We start from the raw sequence: 15558 nt of genomic DNA, 5'->3' as shown, positions 1-15558 counted from the left end.
CACTCCACAAGCAGACAGCAACGCCAGCATGGAAAAGGTGCCACAGAGCAAATCTCTCTAACTGATTGAAGCAAGCTGTGAGTGTTCACATGGAAAGTCCCTGGATAAAGATTTTCTCCGTGAAAAGAATGTTCAATGCATTCAAGTGTGGACCCTTTTGGTTTTCTGAATAAGGAAGAGGAGAAATAAAAGGCTCAAATTGGACCAGGGGGGGAGGCACAGGGGGCTTCGTATATGATTCGCCAGATAGCTTCAGATTCAAAGAACACCTCATCTGCTTTCTCACAAATTCTGACTAAATATTAGGAAGGACTTTCTGACAGCAAGAGCTGTTCAACAGTGGAACAAACGATTTTGGAAGGTGGTAGACTCTCCTTCCTTGGAGGTTTTTAAGGAGAGGTTGGAAGGCTGTCTGTCAAGGATGCTTTAGGTGTGATTTCTCCATCTAGATGACCAGTGGGATCCCTTCCAACTCTATAGTTCTATGATTCAATTATTCTAAATGATGCCCAGGCAAAGGGCTGGTTTAGCATGGGCATAGGTGCAGGGCACTTGAGCTCTTTTCTCTAGTGTGGAGCTCTGTCTCCAATGCTCCCCTCCAAACACTCAGTCCATCTTGAGCCAAAAGCTGAGGTGCCTCATGAAGGCCTTTGGTGCAGTTTATGCTGAGGAGGAAAAGGTCAGGGAGCCCCAAGTCAGTGGGGCTGTGGGGCTGTTATATGCTTCTGTAACCAACTTAAAAAAGTTTGCAGTGTCAGGGCATGTCCACACTACAAATTCAAACCAATTTCAAATCCAGCTTCAACTTTCACTGTTCCCAGCTAGGGAATTCTGGAAATGGTAGGGTGGCGCTGAGGGAACACTAAGAGAAAAATCCGGAGAATGTGTAACCCCACGTCTCAGTCTCCCCCAACCACCACCATCACCATCCTCCTGCAACCTCACCGACAAAGTAAGTTGCAGAGAAGACAGTCTCCTCTGTATTTGTGGCCTAAGAATTCTGTTGGCAATCCCTCACTCCTCGATTCCCAGGACACTCTGTGAGGGAAGCCCATTCAGTTCCACATCACTGCCCAATTGGTTTACGCCTATACTTAAGAGGGCAAGGAAGCAATTAAGATCAAGGAAGCAAATGGGTAGCTCATATTCTGAGCTACCCCTCCTGGGCCAGCAAATCAAGGCCCTCTTGTGAGTGACTGCCAGATGGGATAGAAAGTCAATCCCCGTTTTTCTTTTCATGCATTTCTCCTTCAGGATATACGACGACGTTTAATCAGAGCCTGCCCCACCACCAGCAGCCCTCCATTTGCTCAATCTGCTTATGCTAGGAGAACCACAACAAGTTCACCAAGCTCAGTGACTCACGGAATATCCAGGAATGCATGAGTAGGAGGAAATGATGTGCACAGGAAGTGGATTTCTCTGGCAGGGACAGTCATTTCTCAGTTATGTCTGTACTTGGATGGGGAGGTAGGGAAACTTTTTTAATGTGCGGTTTTTTTGGGGTTTTTTTAAAAAATAAAATGCCTACAGCCATCACTACCTGTGTTCACACCTGGAAGACAAGCAGGTTTGGGATGCAGTCTTTTGGAATGAAAACCTGAGTCTGTTCAATGCCTGGATGGGTGACTGCCTGGGAACCACACAGATAGGTTCCAGGATGGAAGAAAAGCATAATATACAGGTAGATGTAAAAATAAGAATTTACTCGTTTAAGGACCTACTTCATGTCTGTAGCTGGGAATATATAAACACAATATTGGAAAACAGCTACTAACTTAATTCTAGAGGCATGGTGGGATAGACCACCAGTTACCCACGGCTCACTCTGGGACACTCACCTGATGGAATCAATTCTAAGCTATTTCCAAACTGAAGATGAAGTGTGCATGCACACGAAAGCTCATACCAAGAACAAACTTAGTTGGTCTCTAAGGTGCTACTGGAAGGATTTTTATTATTTTTTTACTATGGCAAACCAACACAGCTACCTACCTGTAATACAAACTTTGTGTTTGACTGCATTATTTGCATTGTGTATAGGCATAGAATGTTTCTTGGAGGGTGGTATATGAGGATCGTTTTGTTGCAAGTGTTTTCATCAACAGATAGCTCCCTCAGCGGCCCCTCAAAGTGCAAATGGCCTTGCCTTTGATGTAAGATTAGAAAGAGATTTCCAGACAACAGCAGTAAAAAGACTCAAGACACTCAGATCCTTGTAAGTACAGGACGGGGGAGTGAAAGTTCTCACACCTCCCTCCTCCTTGTGAGTCACTGAGCTACTCAAAAGTTTTCAGCCAACCCTCACTCCTGAACTTTGTTTAAAAGACCACAGGAGAAGCAGAAATTCCCCAGTGTTACAAGCCACCCCAATCTCCAGGGGTCAGAGACTCTATAGGTTCCAGGCACTTAACCAGGTTCAGCTGCCTTGGAATGAAGGTCAGCAGATACTGTGTTGTCTTTAGGGTATATGGTTTCATTTTCATTTATATATGGTTTTGTATAAAACCCGAACATAAGATGGAGGAGCTCACAGAATTAACCCCACAATGGGCTCTTGCTTCTCCATTAGTCACAGCTTGAGATGCAGCACAGAGCAAGCATGTCTCCCTGTCTCCAGCTTCCAGCTGAATCAAACACACAGCTCTGGCTACTGTTCTCCTACCTAGTGGCTGGGTGAGAGGAGGTGGAGGAAAGGCCTACCCATTCATTCTATGGCGCAGAGCATTTCAGGAGGCTGGAATAAAGCACCTCGGAGTCTCTTCCTATGCTACAATTCTAGGATTCTTCGCTTATGCTAATCATGTACTTAATCCATCAAACACAACCAAACTTTTCATGTTGGTGACACACTTTTAGACATGCATCAAACTGAAGCTGGCACATTAATGTGTCGCGACAGTTTGGAAAGCCCTGGCCTACACAAAGAGACTGATTTGGCAAGCTCAATCTTTTACATTCTACAACCCCCTTACAGGATCCCCAAAACTCCTAACAATATTCTCTGCATGACAAGCAAAGAGAGGCTCAACAGGATGGGATGGGGATTATGGGAAATGCTCCCCTTGATGGATTTCTGCCTGCTACAGTGCCTAGAACCATCCCAACATTTATAAAGATCCATCTTCTCCCACAAGAAAATAATATCCAGAATACAAAAGTTTAGATGCCTGAGGAGCTTGTTCAGACACAACAGCTTGGGACTGCCAGCAAGGAAGTGAAGTCATGTTCTTCCTGAGAAGGAAGAAAATATTGTTGTTCAAGATTGGCAAGTCTGCTTGTCTTACGCACTGCTCCAAGTGGCAAAAGGGAAGTGAGAAATTCCTTCCCGCTCCACAGGACCAAATGTCTGCAGCCTAATCTACCTTCCTGCACTCACTTCATTTCTGGAGAGAGATGCCCAATGCGGCAATTAAAAGAACGAGCCATGAGCTGCAAGGGAATTCGGGTTCAGATCTTGCCTTGGCCACAAACTCACTGGATTGTTCTTTCAAACCTGGTACCCAGCTGCTGGTTGGGGCTGATGGGAGTCCAAAACATCGGGTGGAGGCACCCGGTTGAGAAAGGTGGATTCTGGCAGACACCTGCACTGTCATCCAAGAGAAGGCATCAGGATTGGTGCCAGATTTTTCAGGGTGGAGGTTTCCTAAGAAGGGAAGAGAGCTGCCCTACTCATACATATATACATACACACACACACACACACACACACTCTTTGCACGCACACACAGGGAATGCAAAACATAGCAGATATGAAATGTGCCGGCTCACTTTTGCTAACCACACACCCCACACAAGCTGGGTAGCCATGTATATTCCCATATCTGCTTCATTCACAGGTGTAGGGACATCTACCTTTTTAAAAACCCGCTTTTTTTTAACCAAAATAATCCAGGGGCTAGAGCGGCACCCCCATGAGAAAAGGCTGAAGTGTTTCAGACGTTTCTCAGTTTGGAGACAATGTGAGTAAGTGGCCTTTGGTTAGCCACACACATGCTCTCTCTTGCCTCGCCTACCCCACAGGGTTGTTGTAAGGATTGAACAAAGGAGGGAAGGACCATGTCTGCTGCCTTGAGCTCCTTGGAAGAAAGGAGGGTATGAATATAAAGCCCTGCCTTGGTGACCCTGCTTGAGACCTGGCAGCCCTGTGTGCTCTGTTCATTATCTGCTCCACTCTAGCCCCCATGTTTGAGAAAGAGATCATAAGCACAGGGAAATCTTGGCCCAGGAAAAAGGCCAGCCTGAGATAACAGCAGAGCACAATCGGAGCGATACAGGCGGACAAGGAGGCCTGCAGTGCCATTTATTCGCTTCCACAAATACAAGTGCCACCCCCTCCCAATCCTAGAGATCAAAGCAGGGGAAACCAGCAGAGTCCCAAATGTGGCTACAGGCCAATTACGAGATAACAGATTCAGGGAGGGAAAGGCGGGTGGGGGTGGGGGTGGTGTGGTGCTGAGCTGGGGTTCATTAAAAAAGACCATGATTTGCCTTTAGAAGATCTATTATTATTATTATTATTATTATTATTATTATTGCTACTACAAAAACAATTGCATTATTAATGGCCTTCAAAGCCACCACCTCAAGGCAATGTGCTCGTAAGGTGATTAAAAACACAAAAGCAGCAAACAAGCCCAAAACCAAAACAAAGCAGACACTTCTGGTGCATAGACTGTGTGGTGTAGTGCTTAGAGCAGAGCTTCCCAAACTTTTCACGTTGATGACACACTTTTTAGACATGCATTTTTTTCATGACGCAGTAATTCTGTTTTACTAGCAAACCAGAGGTTAAACTAAACCCTTTCCAGCCCCGGGAGGAGTGCAGGGAGCGCACACTGCAGCCGACACACAGCTTGGAAAGCTCTGGCTTAGTGTGTCAGACTAGGATCTGGGAAAGACCAGGGTTCACACCTCTACTTGGTGATGAAGCTCACTAGGCTAGTGACTGTGCTGGCTGGGGCTGATGTGAGTTGTAGTCTGAAGCACCAGGAGAGCGCCAGGTTAGCAACAACTGGTCTATTCAGTCCAGGTGACAGAGGCGTTTCTGTTCACCTGACCCCTGATTATATATTGTGACACTCTTGGAAGGGTTTCACCCTAAAAAGTGGCTAGATACAGTAGATGGATAGAATCTTTAAATGGAGACACCTAGTTCTGCCCCTCTACCACTGAGCTTTGGCCTCTCCCCTAAGAACCAACCAGATAAAACTATTGGTTTCAATCCCCTGTTCCCTTGTTGGTGGTCCTAGGGGTCCCCCTGCTGCCCCATTTCTAATGCTGCGAGGCAGAGCTGACTTTTAAAACGCCCCCGTTTGTTAACAGTTTTCAATATATTTTATAAGGAGCTTTGATGTTTCTGATCAATAATGCAAAAGGGCTTCCAGGAGATTCCCCCGCACCCGGAAAATTCCAAGCCCACCCCCAACCATCAGGGAGGAGGGCTAAGGAGAAAAACACCAAACGGCCAGCTTGTTCAGAGGACCATCTGCTGGGCCGGGAACAGTTGCCAAGTCCCGTAGCCCACATGGAAGGGACAGTCTCAGCCGGAAGAAGGAGGGAGGGAGAGATGAGCCCCTTTTGTGCCTCTCACATGGATGGGAGGAGGAGCCGTAAAAACCTTTGGCAGACCTGTACCAATAATTTAAAGTGCACATCTAATGCAAAGGATCCTGGGAAATGTAGTTTGTAAAGTGTGTGTATAATGGTTGGGAGGTCCCCTATTCCCCTGGGAAGTGGCATTGTAGCTCTGCGAGGGGGAAAGGGGGTCTCCTATCAACTCTCGGCACCCTTAACAAATTACAGCTCCTAGAATTCTTTAGGGGAAGCCCTGAGCGGTATCACAGTGCTTTAAATGTATGGTGCAGATTTGACCTTTGATGGGGGAGGATGCTCTGTGGCTACTCAGCAGCAAGGGAAAGGAATTGTGCACCTGCATGTTGCTTCTCACCTCCCCACTATGCCACCTCCTGTCTGCAGAGATGAACGCAGGTGTTCTAACAGGTTGAGGGGCTGAATCCCAACTAAATGATGCCCTAAATATATATATATGCTTTGAAAGATCAAGGATAGTTATCTTTTTGAAGTGATTCTCCGCTTGGAAAGGTGCTTGGTCCAAATTGGGTTTAAAGATAAGGACCTTTATAAAAAAGGGTGGGTTTGATGTTGCCTCTCAGCATATAGAATCATAGAATTTTAGAGTCGGAAGGGTCCCCAAGGGTCATTTAGTCCAATCCCCTGTAATGCAGGAATTACAACTAAAGAATATCTGACAGTGACCATCCAACTGCTGTTGAAAAACCTCCAATGAAGGATGGTCCACCACCTTCCGAGGGAGTCTGTTCCAGCAGCACTTGGGAGCAGACTGAGCCGGCACACAGCCTTCCCCACCATGACAAGATATACTGTGTTTTCATTTAAATGATAGTAATTGCATCCATTCATGAAAGTTGGCACATGTACCTGTTATGCAGATCTGTGTCCTTTGCTGCTCTCTTTTTTTGGCAAGGCCTTATGCGCCCAACCTGTTGAATTATCATGTTCAGCAAGTAAGCTTTGGCCTCAACCTGAACTCAGACTGCAGTAGAGCAACTCCAAAATGTAGAATTGTGCATAAAACCAGGGAAACCAACTAGTGGGAGCTGGGTGTTGCACCAGACCAGGAGCGCAGGAGTAGCTCAGAGGTAACCTCCTCCTTTCCCAGAAGGAAGTTTCTGCAGCGGGCATGGGCAAGAGAGTAACTATAATGAGCACCTGGCCAGGCTGAGATCTAGCCGCCAAGTAGCTAGGCAGAGGGAAGCCCAACTCTTGAGAACCTAGGCCAGAGATAGTGAACTTATTTCAACCAGAGGGCCACTTTATCTCACAGGGCCACGTGCCATGTACCATGATGGCACTATATAACTATAAGTTTGATAATAATCATAATAACGCCAGTGGTAGATGGAGCCAGACGCAAGAGTGGCTGAGGCTAGACAGCCCGTGTAGCACAGTGCTTATAGTATTTAGATACTTGGACTAGGTCCCAGGAGAGACCAGGGTTCAAATCCTAAACTGGTCAGGAAGTTGATTAGGTGACCTCAAGATCAGTTACTGCCTCTTAGCCTAACCTACCTCACATGCCTGTTGTGGGGGTTAAATGAGGAGATGTGGGGAACCACGTACGCCGCCTTGAGCTCCTTGGAGAAAAAAGGTGGGATAGAAATGCAATAAATAAATAAAAGTAGGCATAGTGTAGGATGTGAGTCTTACCATGCAAAAATTACTAATAATTACTTAGTGATTACTCACACTCACAAACATCCACCCCTGCCTCTCCATCCAGGCCTGAAAGAGCCATGATCACTCTTCAGAGAGACATTCCAGCCAGGCAAACACACTTAAGGAAGGCAGAAGAGAAAGCTGGTGAGGGGTGTGGCCAGGGAAGAGGCCTAGGGAGAATCCTGAGGGCCACATAGAGATGCCTCAAGGGCCATATTCCACCTCTGGACCTGAGGCTCCACCTCCCTGGTCTAGATTCAAGCTGTTAGCCGCCACCACCAATATATAAATAAAGCACACTGCCTGACAATGTTTATTTACTCAAGGAGACGGCTGCTTTTGGCATGGCTGCCGGCAAACTCTCTAACAGCTCAAGTGTGACTGCTCAGATGCAGCTGGGGCCAAGTTTTCAGGCCAGGGGCTGGTGGGGTCAGTAGAAAACAAGCCGCAACATCAAAGGCCCTTCCAGGTCACCAAGGGAGTCAGACAACAAAGCCAGCCCCTGCAGCCTAAGAGCAAAAAGCCCCTCTGGGACAGCTGTCGTCACAGGCAGATGTTCCAGACTGAAGAGGTTGTGGCCCAGGACTGCAGCTGTTCTGGAAGGCCGCTCTCCAGGCTCAGGAACAGGTTAGGGGGGAGTGAGGAAGAGTCATGTAATCCCACAAGAAAAGGAGATGAGAAGAAAGAAAGGAATCAGCCTATTTCAGGGAGTTGGAGGTGGCTCAAAGCAGGCACTATTGCTCACAGTGAGCACACTCAGCCTTTTGTTCTCTCTAGTGAACAAGTGAACAGGTTTGGTAGGTTTTTGCAGGATTTCTGAAACCTGCAGAGCTCAGTTCACCAATGACAATCAAGGGGCAGAAGCAGTGAGGCTGGAGCATAGTTTCTGAGAGGGTTTGTTTGACTGAGGCTTCTATGGTGTAGAAAGTTCTGCCTCACTGTTGCCCCTGGTCAAAGTGGTCTAGCAGTTTTTTACCTGAAAAACCTGCACACCCTGTTTAACCAAAGACAAAAGGTGGGGTGATTGCCAGTTATGGTGGGTGCTGTCTCATTCAAACCATCACCAGCTCTCAGAACACCCACCCACCCACACCCACACACCACTACTGTCTGAATCCAGCCTAACATATGTAGAACACAGCCAACAATGCCTCTGGTTCCAGTCTGCAGTAACGCTATGCTGCACATTTCTACAAAAATTTTGGCAATCCCTGTGCTCAGATCATCAGCAGAGAGCCTTCTCTGACTGCCCACTCAATCTCAGGAACAGCTACAAGGGTGAGGGGCTTCTCAGTAGTACCCCCTATCCCCAGGTTTGGAATACTCTCTCTAGAGACGTCAGAGGACTATGGCATGGGGTGGTAACATAACAAATAAATAAATTCAGCTTAGCAAAAGGGGCTTTGTGCCACCAATGCCATTTGAGCGTCCATGACTGGGGCTGGATCTCATAGCACCTGGAAGCTGTGACCCTAAACCTTAAATGGGAGGGCAACTCCATCCAGAGCAGGCCAAATGCCATCTTCTTCACCAAGGCCAGACTGAGTGCTTAATCCTCATGCAGCCCCATTACTGAGCCTGGGCATGGACTGAGAACATCCACTTGCACATGTGGGGCAGATGAAAAGCAGCAAGAGAACTAAGCCTCATCAGCACACACAGAACAATCTTTCAGGGCTCCAGCTACCTGAAAGAGCCTATCTTGTGAAAATTAGTTGCTGGGCTGGGGGGAAATCACATTTCTCCCGCATTTAAACAACAACCGTTTGAGCACTGGAGAATTGCAATTCCCCTTCAAGAAAAGGCTTACATCCGAGAGGGCTGCTTATATGCGATGGGTGCTCCTCACACATTCAGGTTTTTTGCAATATCCACAAGATGCTATGGTCTTTAAAATGCCAGCCTGTATTTGTCGCATTCCCCCTGCACCCCCTTTCAATCTGGGTTTTTCTTCTCTGGGGTAAATCCAGTAAGTTGAAAAGAACAACAACACCCTGTTGCCATGGACCATTTTGCAAAATCTGAGCAACCTATTTATATTAAGGAAGCCACTGTCCAGAAACAGCCAAGCAATGTCTGTGCCTGAATCATGTAATAAAATGGTGATTTTAGAAAGGCAGAAATATCCCCAAAATTCTTAGGAATAAGTTGAGTGAGCAAATGGCCAAATGGTTACAAAGACAAATTATCTTTCCTGGCTGGGTGGGAAAGTGGAGTCTGATTTGGATGTGGTGCCAAGCATGAATTTTCTCACGCGGTCTTCGTGTTTAAACTGGGTCCTCAGCCACTAGGGCAGCAAGGCTGGCAAGCATGTCTAGGCAACAGGTGCCCTGGCATGCTGGCAATGCACATGGCACACAAAGCAAGCCAAATGAAATCCTCCTCCATCCCTATCTGCCATTCCCAAGAGAAATTTAAAGAAGGGCATTCTGAAGCTACTATCCAGCAGCCTATGTGCTTATTTCAGTTCCTAATGCCCCATAATTTGGGGTATTTTACAATACACCCACACCCACAACCCCAATCCTTATTTACTGGTTCCCCATTTGCTACCGGGCCGAGTTCAAGGTGTTACTATTAATTACTTCGGGTTAGTTTACCCACAAAATCATCTTACCCCATGTACGCCCGCTCAACTGCTTTGATCAGCTTGAACTGGCACCGTTACAGATGTCACATAATACTCATTCTGCATTTGTAAGAAATTGATCTTTTGCTGTGGCAGCACATTGGAACTCCCTGCCTACTGAAACCAGGCAGCCGCCTTTGCTGTACCCTTTTCGGCACCCGCTGAACACATTTGCCTATAAAGACATTTAGAACACTGACATGTCTTTTAATCTGGTTTTCAGTTTGTTGCTAATTTTAATTTGTTTTTAAAATGTTTTACATAGTTGGGTGGTTTTGTTTTGTTTTTTGTTTTTACTGCTTTACTGATAATTTTATCGTTTTGTTCTTTTCGTAAGCCGCTTTGAGGTTTTGGGGGTTTTGTTTGTTTTTACAATCAAGTGATGTATAATTTTATTTTATTTTAAATAAATCAAAAGCAATAAGAAAGCAGGCTAGAGGCGTACTCACTGGGACAAATCAGTGCCTCCTTGGCAGTGATGCTCTTGTTGCAGGCATAGCACATGGTCATGCCTGAGACGGTGATGGAGGTGAAGAGGTGCCCGTTGGTGTAGCGGGCATCTTTGCTCTCCTTCATCCTTTCTTTCTCTTTGTTCTGTGGGAAAGCAAGAAAGAGATGGGTTAGCGGCAGTGACCAGTGCCCTTTCCAGAAAAGGGGCTCTGAATCAGAGGTATGTTTCAGGCTTGCCAATGTGGCTCCGCCCCAGCAGGTGTTTACAGCCTGTGTGCAGTTTCCATCTTGCCAGCATTCACACATCCAAAGAACTGGGGAGGGAGGGTGGCCCCACAGACAGGTGTAACACAGACATGAGACAATATAACCCTCTAATCATTAAAACCCCATTTAAATTCTGTGTGAAGAGAAAAACACACCTGAAAACAAAACTAAGCAAAATACCCAAAATGCCCTGTTGCTGATTTCAGGCACTTGCTGCTCAAAGTCCGGCCGCATCCAGAGTTGGAAATGTCATAATCAGGAGCACATAAAGGAGAGCCATCACAAGGGAAAGCCAAGCCAGAGAATTTGTTCTCTATTTCCTCTTGAGCCACCCTAATTCCCTTCAAATACATTGTGCACATAGACACCCCAGGAATGCACCCCACTCTTCCTTTGATACCCTCTGCCTCACTCACCCTGAGGTTCCTCTAAAATGTTTTGGCACCAGGATCCTTTCTGTCCACAGTCACGGTGGCCAGGCTAACTGGGGGTGTACCTTTCATGCTCTTGCATGAAAGGAATTAGCTGCTACATTCAGACTGGTGAGGGTTTTAAAAAAAGAATATTGGGCTTTCAAAGTTACAAGAATATTAACGTTTGCCTGTTCCACACCACTACCCAAAGGCACAAACCTCCGTCCAACAATTCCACACACACAATCTACAATAAAGGGGCATGGCATGGGGCAGTTAGAGATAAGTCAATCTAGGTGGCTCAAGTGAACAAGACAAGCTACATGGAATCATTGAATTTTAGATTTGGAATGGACTCCCAAGGGTCATCTAGTCCAACCCCCTGCAATGCCGAAATCATAATTAAACATCCCTAGCAGATAGCTATCCAAGCTCTGCTTGAAAACCTCCAACAAAGGAGAATCCACCCCCTTCCGAGGGGTCCGTCCCGCTATCGAACTGCTCTTACCACCTGAAAGTTCTTCTTAACGTTTAGTCAGAATCTCCTTTTTGTAACTGGAATCTGTCAGTCCGGGTCCTACCCTCTGGAGCAGCAGAAAACAAGCTTTCTCCGTCTTCCATGTGACAGCCCTTCAGGTATCTGAAGATGGTGATCATATCCCCTCTCCGTCTTCTCTAGGCTAAACATACCCAATTCCCTCAACTGTTCCTCACAAGGCTTGGCTTCCAGACCCTTTATTATCTTGGTCGCCTTCCTCTGCACAGCTACCATCCTGTCAATATCCTTCTTGAACTGTGGTGCCCAGAACTGGACACAGGACTCCAGGTGAGGTCTGGCCAAGGCAGAATAGATCCGTACCATGACTGTCTCATGAGCTGGACTAATTTGTGAAGGTTGGCCTATCCTGGAGCGTGAAAAGAAACCGTTCTGCCAAATCATCCTAAGTGAAAAATAAATTAGGCACAAGCCACCCACCCCCAGCAAAAAATATCACGACACAAAACAACCTTCACGGAAACGAACTTCTGCTAACGAACACACACAAGCAGAATGGTTGACCCAGCCTCAGTCCTCCTCACACACCTTTGCCACAGTCCCCCTCCGGCTTGGCTGCCGTCTGTTCCAGCTCATCCCCGGACTAGGGGGATCCCGGCATGGTCTTGAGACTCCGAGCCTCAGCTGTCTCTCATAAACCGAAGGGTAACTCATCTTCCGCTGAGATGGGATGCTACTGAGACATCTAACCACCACCACTCTTACCAATTAAGGCCCCAGAAAGAAGCAGGAAGGGAGAAATCAGTATGTAGACCCAACCTGAGCCTGGAAAGCCCAGATTGCAGAGATGCAGAACGAGGAGGTGGATATGAGGAGGTGGATGAGAGAGAGAGAGAGAGAGAGAGAGAGAGAGAGAGAGAGAGAGAGAGACCCATGCAGTTCATCTTCTCCTGTACCTCTCTGCTTCCAATAACCATGACAACCATATGTCTGACTGAGAAATTCCACCACCACCCCCAGCGCACGTGCCTACAGTCCTCAGTGTTGAACAGTCTATAGAGAAAGGTCTGGCTTCATCATGTCTTCATTACCAGGGCGGGGGCGGCAGGATTATTTGGAAGGCTGGGTCCAAGAAATATTTAGCTGAAATAAAAAAATGGTGCGAATGCTCAAGCCAAGCCCCGCTTCTCCCAGTGTTTGGGTTATACACACACACACACACACACACACACTCCAACTTTTAACCATTTTAAAAGGGATGTGAGGTATAATCAAGTGCATCAACCTGCAAAACGCCAGGCTGGCTGATCAGAACACCTGGGCTGCCTGCCTTGCAAAAAAACAAAACAAAAACAAAAGTGTTTTCCTTCTCTCCAACAAGGGGCTGAGCTCGCTTGCAAAGTGACCAAAGGGGGGGGGACATGCACAAAAAAGGACAACAAACAGGGACAAAGATTTGTATTAAAGTTCATGTATGCTAATGTATATGCATATATGTATGTTTGGTGCACATATTTCTTCTCCCCCATCTGTCCTCACAACAACCCTGTGAGGTAGGTTAGGCCAAGAGTGAGGGACTGGGCCCAAGGTCACCAAGTGAGCTTCACAGCCAAGTGGGGATATGAACCGTGGTCTCCCAGGTCCCAGTTCAACACTACAGTCATTTATGGCATCATTTTATATCCCACAATCTTCTAGGGGTGGAGGCCCTGTTTGTTGCAGCAAAAGCAACCACAAAAGGTTATCGCAGCACATTGAGGGCTAAAGGCCAGTACAATCCAACAATGCCTACTCGGTAGTAAACCAACTCTTTAAAAAAAGTATCTCATAAATCCTTGTCAATGTTTTAATGCAAATTATCTTAACGAACACATATCTGTGTGCAGTTTTGACAAAGTGCAAGTTGGACAGGTTTGCCTTTAAATGCAAACTGGATCATATCTGTCCCTGATTCCTTGCTGGGACTAGTGTGTGTCTGCTGAGCCCCAGATTTTGAGAACTGAAATTGTGCAACATCATTCCCTGTGACTGACAGGCGGAATGAAGCTTTTTTATTGGCCAGGCCAAGTATAAATACTGGGATCCTGATCTTACGCACTTCAGATTCTGGGGGAGGTTTCAACTTGGGGATTTTGAAACAGGTCCTGGCTCGGATAACTTGAAGAAGTGGAAACTGACCCAAACAGAGGGAAAGGCAGAGGGGGTGCAATTTCAAAACCGGGAAAGCTCAACCTGGAAAACTGGAGCTCAGCCGGCAGGCTTTTGCCCGACAATCAAACTGCAATAGTGGGGAGCCCATCACAGGTCAGCTTAAACATGGCGAAAATTGCAGATGGAAGAGCGAGAGGGTTGAGGGCCTACAGCCCCTGTGACCTGCTCGGGGCATAGCCAGGCAACTGGGTTGCCATAGCAGCTTCCCTTGAAAAGGGGAAGTGAGACAGGGACTTCCTGTTGCCAAAGCTTTGAGCAAGAGGCGCAATCAGAGGCTTGGCTATTTTTGACTCAAGAGCCACCCTAGCCTCACGTGTCTGGGGGGGGGGGAGGTGGCAGGCACTGCTGCGTTGCACATTTTCTTGGGAAACAGAGAGGCTGGCACAGAGCGGTTGTCTTTGGCAGGGATGCCACATCCGAGGCTTTGCAACATGATCAGAACCAATTGCATAGAAAGCACCGGTGCGCTCTTAAATTTGCTGGGCCTTTATTCCACCATCTGTGCGTCCAACAGCAGTTTAAGGCTGCTGCGTCACTGCCTCCTTGGTTCCATAAATTCTCCCCTGGTGCCCCCTACCCTATAAAAATAAGAATATTCAGAATAGTATATTTTGCACAACCCACTAGGAGAGTGATGCTTGGGGAGTGGCCTAGCTGCTCCCCTACCTGGAGGGGGCAGCCTAACTTCTGTTGTCTGTGTTCTGGTAACCCCTAGGTTAGATTACTGGAACACATTATATGGGGCTTGGAAACCACTGGTTTAAGGTCTGCTTTTAGCACACCAGCAACACTACACTAGAGGTCTGAAGATCGTCCCTTTGAGTGTGTGCTGCAGAGAAGGCATTTCAAGACACACACTCACTTACCTCGGCCGCAGGGCCTCACTGTCATGTGTGACTTGAGAAGGGAAGGATCAGTAAAGGAAGACATTTCATGAGAAACTCCGATAGGCTTCCTAGGAACCCACTATTTAGAAACCAGCAGGTGACACTGTCACAAGGGAAGCAGATTGGGCAATTTCCTGGTTAGTCTGGTGAGGCAGAGCAGATGAGCTGGATTGCAAAGTCTCTGCTTCTGAGAATGAGAGAGGCAGGAAACAGGTCCTCCCGGGAGCTGAAGGGTGGTCCTTGTCAGATTGGGGGTGGAGCATGGTGGGACAGGGCTGGCAGGGGCAGAGGATGAGGCACGACTGTGCCTGGGACTTCTAAGGGTGAACCTTGATGGACACCCTAGAGCAGAAGGAAGATAAGCTCACCCAACAAATCAGAATTCAGCCTGCACTCTTGACCTTGGGTCCTGAGGTTTTAGGGCTTCCTGTGGTGGAAGGTTGTGCCCCCTGAGGGGGAATACCTGGGAGGGGGGACTCAGGGGCATAGTGGGGGGCCTGGGTGCATTTTTTTAGAGGGGGCGCAACCAGACACCCCCTCCCCTCATTAAGTCCTGGCTCCAGCACGCAACGAGGTCTGTCACGCCCAGCGGCAGCTCTGCTCTCAAGGGGACAGAGGAGAGGCGGTGGCAGCAGCATTGCCAGGGCGGTGCCCCTCTGCTGCACTGGGCTGTGCACAGGAGGGAACAGCCAGCTCCCTTGCGCCCAGCTGCAGCTTTGCTCCTTTGTCAGGCCTGACCTAGGAGGGGGAGAGTCGCAGTACAGCGTTGCTTCCCCTCTCCTTGGCTGGCAGCATTATTGAGCCCAACCCAGGTGGTGGGAGCATACGCTCTACCACTGGGGGCACTAGAGGCAGCGGGGGGGGGGGGCGCAGGGGGGCACCGGAGGTGTAAATGACTTTCAGGCTTTGAAAAGCCAGTATCACTGCATCAAGTTCATCCATTTT

General features: G+C 47.6%; 1 protein-coding gene across 5 annotated transcripts in view; it reads right to left on the bottom strand.

The window, feature by feature from the left end:
* ARHGEF2 (Rho/Rac guanine nucleotide exchange factor 2) overlaps positions 1-15558 on the bottom strand; it is a 95079-nt gene that overhangs the window by 20971 nt on the left and 58550 nt on the right. For 4 of the 5 annotated variants that reach the window (XM_033136453.1, XM_033136454.1, XM_033136457.1 and 1 more), the window contains one exon: positions 10339-10483. In XM_033136453.1, the coding sequence (XP_032992344.1) occupies positions 10339-10483 (145 nt within the window). Of the gene's footprint in view, positions 1-10338; positions 10484-12103; positions 12519-15558 lie in introns of those variants that run through there. The other variant, XM_033136455.1, reaches the window with a different exon arrangement.

Source organism: Lacerta agilis, chromosome 17, assembly GCF_009819535.1.
Source record: "Lacerta agilis isolate rLacAgi1 chromosome 17, rLacAgi1.pri, whole genome shotgun sequence".
NCBI lineage: Eukaryota > Metazoa > Chordata > Lepidosauria > Squamata > Lacertidae > Lacerta > Lacerta agilis.
Note: the sequence above shows the minus strand (reverse complement) of the source record. Positions and strands in the feature narration are given on the sequence as shown.